General features: G+C 43.0%; 1 protein-coding gene across 1 annotated transcript in view; it reads left to right on the forward strand.

The window, feature by feature from the left end:
• The window catches only part of LOC138059312 (chromatin remodeling regulator CECR2-like), a 27,376-nt gene extending 19,981 nt beyond the window's left edge, over positions 1-7,395 (forward strand). Inside the window, exons 13-16 of the mRNA XM_068904879.1 lie at positions 774-1,445; positions 2,371-2,646; positions 3,882-5,438; positions 6,522-7,395. Of these exons, the coding sequence (XP_068760980.1) occupies positions 774-1,445; positions 2,371-2,646; positions 3,882-5,438; positions 6,522-6,553 (2,537 nt within the window). The 3' untranslated portion in view covers positions 6,554-7,395. The remainder of the gene's footprint in view (positions 1-773; positions 1,446-2,370; positions 2,647-3,881; positions 5,439-6,521) is intronic.
• Positions 7,396-8,187: the final 792 nt, after the last annotated feature.

The raw sequence follows: 8,187 nt of genomic DNA on the forward strand, positions 1-8,187 counted from the left end.
GCCCGCAAGGGCTATGGGTCAATGCCGAATGGGCTATTGACCCGTGGCCCTTGAGAGCGAAGGGTCTAATTGTTTTAGTATCACCCAACTAGTCGGACAGAAAAGACAATAATAAAGTTAGCAAATGAAAGTTAAAGAAATATTTAATTGGGAATAAAACGAAAGAAAGCGTCACGCTTTTCGCTACTCGAGGACTATTACTAATAGTTCTCTAGTAGCGTAGCCAATCAAAATGCAGGATTTGCTTCAGTCCACTAGTTGGGTGATACTAATTATTATTATTCGCCGAATGCGAGGTGAATATCGTTGAATAACAAAAACCGAGACGAAGTCGAGGTTCTTTTTTTCCACCGATATTTACCGAGCCTGCGGTGTATAATAGCCCATTTTCGATATATTTAAAATTCAGTCCTTAACAAAAGGCATCATCTTGAGACTTTGGGGAATAAATATAAGGTTTTGTACGAGTTTATTACCCAGAGCCTAGAGATGGTGCCTTTTGTTTAAGACTGAATTTTAATAATCGAAAGTGGGCTATTGTTTTAGTATAATTACGTAGGTGATTATCTGAAAAATATGCGTTTTCTTTAAAACAATTAGTTTCTTAGTCTGTCACCTCAACAAAACGGCTTACGGCCATTTTGACAAAAATAAAACGGTTAGGTTATTATCGCGTAATAGTCACCTCAAGTGCAACCAATCAGCGTAGAGAATTTTCAGTAATCACAGAGTGTAATTATACTAATTTTTATTATGAATTTTGTTTCATGTAGTGTACACAAAAATGGCAAACACATTGGAAGCTGCCTTCAATCGCCAGTTAAAGAAGCATTTTCCAGAAGACGATGATAATAGCGATGAGGACTTTGAGGAGGAACTTGCACGGAAAAGCAAAAAGGACAAAAAGAGGCGTGGGGAGGGAGGCATTGGACCTGAGATGCCCCGAACCATGCAACAGACCGATGAACGGCAATTTGCACCCAAGATGGCTGCGCCTGGCATGCAGTCCATGTTCCCAAATCACATGATGCCGAACAGCATGGCCAATGGCGGCATGATGCCTTCCCATCATCCCTCAAGGATGCCATTCCCAGGCCCTCCTCATTTTGCCCCTGATGGTAGACCACTATACCCTCCACAGTTCTACCAGAATGCCTTTAACCCAGCAGCCTATGGAAGGTATGGGATGTCGCAGCCTGGGCCGCAAGTAAACCGTTTTAGATATCCTCAGGGTAATCCCATGGGGCAGATGGCTCAGCAGCCACAGTCGTCGCATTTCCCGCCACAGCGGATGTCTAGCAGGATGCCGTTTCCTTATGGCATGCCAGGGGCAGGTGGAAATGCAGAGTCGGGTTTTGCCGAGAGTGACATGAACAGCTCAGCGGGTCATTTGGAACAAGGCAAGAAAATGTCTCCCCAGCAGACAGCTCCTGTATCAACGACGGGTAAGTCGATAGAGCGGAAGTAATTAGCAAATTGCTTTGGTTTTGCATTACTTCACTCAGTGATTGGTTCAAAGTGCTCGCGCCGTTTTTTCAACCAATCAGAAGTGAAACCAAAACCAATCTTGGCTTGCGCGTGCACATTTTCCCGCGCTTTGTGTAATTACTTCGAGTTTTGATTGGTTTACTTGATTGTCGACGCCCTTTTTGATTGGACAAAGTAATTACTTTGGTTTTGGTTTTGGTTTTACGATACTCGATTGAAACTCGCTCTGTGTCCAGAACGTAATTAGATGCACGCGGATTTCAATAAGCGTCACGAAGTGTCCCCGTTGCTCTTTTCCCCAACTTCAACATCACTTGTGTCTCGGAATACGAACAATTTAAGTCTTAAAGTGTCCCCCAAATTCTGCTCTCGCGTAAGGATAAGCTGCTGCATTTACCCAGCAAACCTAAAAATAACGCTAACCTTTACCGTAACCTTATTTTTAGAAGTCGGTAGTAAATTCTTAGACTTAATGGCACTCTTCGCGTTGGATATAAATCTATTGTCTTCAAATCTCAGTTGGCTTTATCGTGATAGCTTTCTTTTCTTCTTTGGACAAAATAAATCAAGAAATTTCAACAATGTTGTTTCATTTCTGTTGAGAACTTCTTGGTGAGTAGAGATGAAACACCCACTTTTTAAAGAAAACGATAACCGCAGCAATAATCAAATTCACAACAACTATACATGTAGCTAGACGCCAAGATAAAGGTCTTTACTGTTCAGAACATCTTGTTTGTAATGCAATGATAATTTTAGCTGTGGAGGAATTCCATATTACCATTTATGACTTCTAAACTCGTGATTGTTTCCTCCAAACACTCGCAAGAACCATGAAACAGCCACTTAAAAGATCCTTCATATTTAAATGTTTCTCTCAAGGTGAACCCACTCCTCCCTCGGTAACAGGGGGTACAGAGAGAGGACGACAGCCTCAACAGCCTCATGGAGCATCTCCCTATTACAGGTCTCAGCCCTTCAACCAAGCGTTCCTTGGCTATCCTCGCAATAACAGTATGCCTTACGGTGCACCACCGGGCACAGGTCCGTATGGTCAGCTGATGGTACCAGGGAGGGAACCTTGGAGGTTAGATCGACGAACCCCAGAAGGGGTACCACAGAGAGTACCCTCAAAAGAAGGACCCTTTCAAGACGAAGGTATTGTATCATTTTGTATGATTTTTTTCTGTTGTCAAAATCTTTCTTAGCTCCTATGTCTCGAACGCTCTGTATTGTAAGAATTGGGAATACTTTCACAAAGTCAAATTTAGCATTGACCATAAAGTTGTCAAGCTCGCCCCTACGCCTGTGGGCCTGGGGCACATAAACATCGACATGTTGCGTTGAAAATGTTGAAAAGGTTGCGTTCGTATGGTCACCCGTTCAACACATGTCGCAGTACTGACCATGCAACAATGGTGCAAGATATTGCGTTGAAATGTTGCGAGCGTTTTTTCCAGGCCTTTTAAGCCGGTGATACACGGCTCAACATTTGTTGATCAACAAATGCTGAACAGTGTGTCATGCTATGTTGAATGTTGAAATATCTCATTCAACACGTTGAACGTTGTTGAACGATGTTGAGCGAAAGTAGAGATCAGCTCTATTCCGTTGAACAAAAAATGTTGCAAATGTTGAACCGTGTGTCATAGGCTTAAGTCTTGTATAGTCAATTAATTATTCATCAAAGTTATGACCAATCAAAAGATTGGTCGCGATCGTGAAGATCGGTCATGATTTGAGTCACGCTCGAAACAGATACCTCAACCTGCTCAAAAATGCTCCTTCACCACCCCAAAGACACATGGGATCCATGCGTATGTTAAGCCGTTAACGCACGGTTCAACATTTCTTAATCAACAAATGTTGCAGCTGTCGTTCAACAAATGTTGAACAGTGTGTCATGCCATGTTGATTGTTGAAATATGCCATTCAACACGTTAACGTTGTTGAACAATGTTGAACGTTCGACACGTCTGTGCAACATGTGTTCAACATTTGTTGAGCAACAAATGTTGGAGGATGTTGAACGGTGTATCATCGGCTTTACATAATGCTACCGTTGACCGAAGCAAGTGCTCCTCATAAAACCACAAGCAACTGCGTCGGGTTGATGAATTATTTAACTGAATTAACTTTTAATACAAACTCTTACTCAGGTAGTTGGTTTTCAATAACTTTTGTTACAGATCTTTACAGTATTCAATTTATTGTTTTAGTTTACAAGTGCGATACGATAGTCGCGTCCGATCTATATTGGCGTTTACAATGGCTCGCCTTCGGATCGCCTTTGTAATCACCCGTACAAATCTGCCGCTCATATTTTATCTACTACTAAATGAGATGGGAGCGAGAAGTAATCCAGGCTAATTCTTTTTGCTCCCTATTTTCAGGAAAGCCTAGAAACGCGCCCGAGCCGCCACGGAAAGACCAAGCACCGAGTCTCACCACCATCAGCAAACAGCCAGTTGAGAATTCAAGCAGCAGTGAAGGTGACAGCGAACAAGAAGAGCCCAAAGATATTAAAACCAGTGTCAGCAAAGAGCCAAGCGTAGAAGCAATTCAACAACCTCGAAGCCGAGTGCCGGCTACACTCTCCATTAGTCACATATTAAGCGGAGCGTCTCGTGGTGATCAACAACTTTCAGACGAGGCCACGGCACCAAGTGCCCCACCGGGTGCCCCACCGGGTGCCCATGGCTTCCCCCCTGTTCCCATGCGACAAGCGTTGAGATCCCCGGAGAACAAGGATCAAACTCCTCCAGGCGATAATTTAAACAGGGTGCCAAGTAAGGTGTCTTATGAAAATATAACAGGGAGAGCTGCGTATGAGAACACGCGCGGTCGGCCACCGTATGGAGTTACTTCAAGTGAGAACATAGAAAAAGCAGGACCCCATGGGGATCCGCGGCGTCAAGATGCTTATGAACAAGCGTTCGGGATGAAATTCAGTGATAAAAAACATTTGGGAAATACTGCCGAGAGTGTGATTAAGAAAACACCGAAGAGCAGGGCTCTTGATTCAAGTATTTACAGTAAAATACCTGAGCGAACACCGATACGAGATGCAAACGAGTCTAAATCGGGCGAAAAACATGACAGAACAGTGAAAAGCGTGGCTGAAAACGGGCATTTAGATCCTCATGCAAAATCAGACACTGTTGGTCAGATGATGCCTGATGATTTGAGCAGGCGAGTTAAGGATGGCGACCAGAGGGGGTCGGCAGCACCATATAAGGCATGGCCTGATCTGCAGCTTGACTCTGTAACCCCAGGGAGTTTTCTGCAAGAACTCAACGATGTGGGGCCTCCGTCCACGGTAGGCATCGAGAAGCCGGCCCCCGAGAAGAATAGTCGACTTCCCTTTACCTCCTTGTTGAGAGGAATAAGCCCTTCTCCGGGGGGTCCTTCTGAGAGTAGGAGTCAGTTTTTAAGTTTGGACGCAGCAAGTCGGGAAAGAAGACGAGAAAATATGTTAATGGGAAATTACGTACACAACCCTGAAGAAAACCACGAGCGATTTAACCCAGCTCGCGGTGGAGACATGAGTGCCTATATGTACGGGAATAAACGCCCCTCGGATATGATGCCGCCTGCTCTCCAGTACCGACCGAATTTATCCGCTATGGCACACCAGCGGAATATGGAATCCCCGGATATGCCACCCGGGGCAAATTCTCAATTTGTGGACCTGAATTCTGTGCATTATCGCGGGTTTCCCGGGGGACTTCCGGGCTCTCGGGAATCTCTGTCCAGGGAACAGCTGTACTTCCTCGAGCATCAGCGGAGACAACAGCTTGCGGCCGCTTCCTCAATGGACGCCATGATGGTAGGAGGTCAGCCCGAGCGTATGATGGGCTATGGCGGTATGTTACGTCAACAGGAGCTGTTTAATGCTGCGTATGCGAGCCATATGAGAAATGGAGAGTTTACAGGCTATCCCGGAGAAGGTGAGTGCCGTGCTTTTCTTTAAGACTTTGGTCCGCGCGTTTCGCTCGCGGCAAATGCGATACTCATGCTCGACTAATTGTGGCAACCCTTGTAAACGACTCTGTTTGTTTTACACTATGCGTGGGGTGTGACGGGGGGGTTTTCCTGGGTCAATCAGTTGGTCGTAGATATTTTAGTTGTGTTTATTAGCTGGGACAGATTCTATGGCAGGGTTAGCCAAGAAACTTCGCATTGGAATGATTGAAGAACCACCCAGGACTCTACTATCTTTTCTTAGGGGCGTAGGGCAGTACTGAGTTCCATGGAATTTCAGAGGTTTCTTTGTTTTCTTGTTTTTTCGTGTGTGTTAGATACTTGATTCACGAGAGAGCAAGCCGGTAGGGTAATATGGATCAAGAGTAAAATTCGTAGAATGGTAACTGCAGTCGGTTATTTCCAAAATTTCAAGTAGTGAGTCGCGCGCCGATGGTAAGAGATACCGAATGTCCACCTATCCATCTTCTTTAAAACAACGGAAAAGAATGTCCTCGACTCTTAGCCAACATCCCTTGTAACTAGAAATACTGGTGATACCTGTCACAGTGCCCCTTAAATCCCACTTCTTGACTTGTGTGTACCCTTACTAAAAAGAAAATAATACGAACACCAACGCATGCTAAATTATTGTAAATACGAAGCGTAAGCTTAGTGTTAACGATACAATTCGTGCATGACAAGGGAAACTCAAGCAAGAGACGTTTTTGAGCCAAGTGAGCTGTTTTCTCTTTTATCTTCTCTTGACGCTACCATATTTTATGTTGCTAAGTATTTTTTCCTTTATTGGATATGATGAGTGTAAAAATCTGAGAGGCGCTGCTGACGTGGCATGCGAAATGTTCTCTTCCGGTTTCCATCCGATGCTCCTTAATTAAAAACGTCTCGTTCTTAAGGTCCGTGCAGCTCATCACTTGAAATCTCGCCAAGAATAGTCGCTCACCAAAAAAATCCATCTTAATCAAAGGATTGCATAACTTATGGTGGTGGTGGTTTTTGTTAGACACGAGCTCTGCTAATTAGTGTCCTCCTTGTTTTTGTCCTTTTAGAAATCCCGGCAAAGATGGCAAGGTTCAGTTGACAGGTTGCGCGTGGGAAGAAATTCGCCAATGTCGTCGATTCTCCAAGGAACATTTTCAACCGTTACACTCTTCTCAATTGTAGTTTAGTCGTGTAAATGTCGCAAAGTTTCAGTTTGGTGATGCAGGTAGTAGATGGAAATGATGACATGAACATCTTTCAACTTTTTATTCCCTTTTCAGTTTACATCCTGGTTGCAGGCTTCTAAGTATCCCAGTTTTGTCCGAGTGCATGCTGGGTCGCTTGTTAAACCGAGAGCATGCATGCTGCGACCCCTGTTTTAGAGGCGTGTATTATAAAATTGATTTTTAATTGAACTTAGTTTTAAATTTTATGGCAAAAGGCTCAAACTTTTCATTGCCGTGATAGCGTGGTGGGTAAACAGGGCTAAAGAGTCGTCAAAATCATTTATTTTCCCAAATTTTGCATAGTGCGATCCTATTTTGTTCTTCCCAATGACACCCACCAATTTTCTTGACTTATTGTCGAGTTTAACAGCTCTTCAATTGACTTCCGCCTTTTTCACTCACAAGTTGTCGATTATGATCTTGGATATTCATGCGAAAGACTATTGCAACGCAAAAGACAAAACTTCAAAACTCCTATTTCAAATGGCAAATTTTTTAACTGCAGATATTTGTAAGAAGTGCCTCCCAAAACTGTATCTTCTTTCGTATTTATTTTGTATCTTTGTATATTTATATTCTTCGATATCAAAATTTGTAACAAGCCAAAAAAATGAATTAATAAATATTGATTGTAAGAAAAGTCAAAGGTAATCTTGGCTAGCTGAACCTATACAGGCAAATGAATTTCTTTGCTAATAAACCACGCATTTACAGATACTGCTGTTGAGAATTTTAGTGTGGCGCAAAGCTGTGACAATATTCAGTTTGTTTTTTTTCATCAAAATATTCCAGCCCACGGTGTATTATCCTTGACCAAGAGAATTGGGAGCGTTAGCAAAGACGACTGCTACGACAACGACAATGCCACAAAGCAAAAACAAAAAACAAAAAAAACGGAGCGGAGACAACAGCGGAGGGCAATTTGGAATACTTTGAAAATACAAGTAAAATTAAGCCTTAATTGCACGAGGGCAAATTGCGATTACATGTTTATCACATAAAGGGGGGAAATTATTTGGGGAAGCCAGTTCAGTGCCGCGACAAATGACAATCAACACTCTCCCATTCGTATAAAGTTCAATTAAATACATGTAAATCGTTGCTGTCAACAGAAATGGCGCGTCAATGTATTTTATATGTGGGCAAAAAAGTAGCTTAATCTGGAAGAGGATTCTCTTGTAAATTCGCTTGCTATGGATAAGCAACTGTTAACCTGTCCGAATCAAGTAATCATGCCCTCTTGATTACCAATTAAGGAAAAATGCCCTCCGTCTCAGCCAATCAGCATTCGGTAAATTTGCCCCCTATGTGATAAACTAAAAAATCAAAAAAACGACTTTGTTTGGTTTGGAGCAAATAAATCCCATTGTAAGCCTATGCCATGGCATTTTTACAGACCGATCTATATTTAGACTACCTTTTCCGCAAAAAAAGGCAGTTCCGGTTCGGTGGCGCTATGACGTCGTTAGCCTGTCGTTGGCCTGCTAAATCTACTATCTAGTAAATA

The sequence above is a fragment of the Montipora capricornis genome, chromosome 8 (genome assembly GCF_036669925.1).
Source record: "Montipora capricornis isolate CH-2021 chromosome 8, ASM3666992v2, whole genome shotgun sequence".
Classification (NCBI taxonomy): domain Eukaryota; kingdom Metazoa; phylum Cnidaria; class Anthozoa; order Scleractinia; family Acroporidae; genus Montipora; species Montipora capricornis.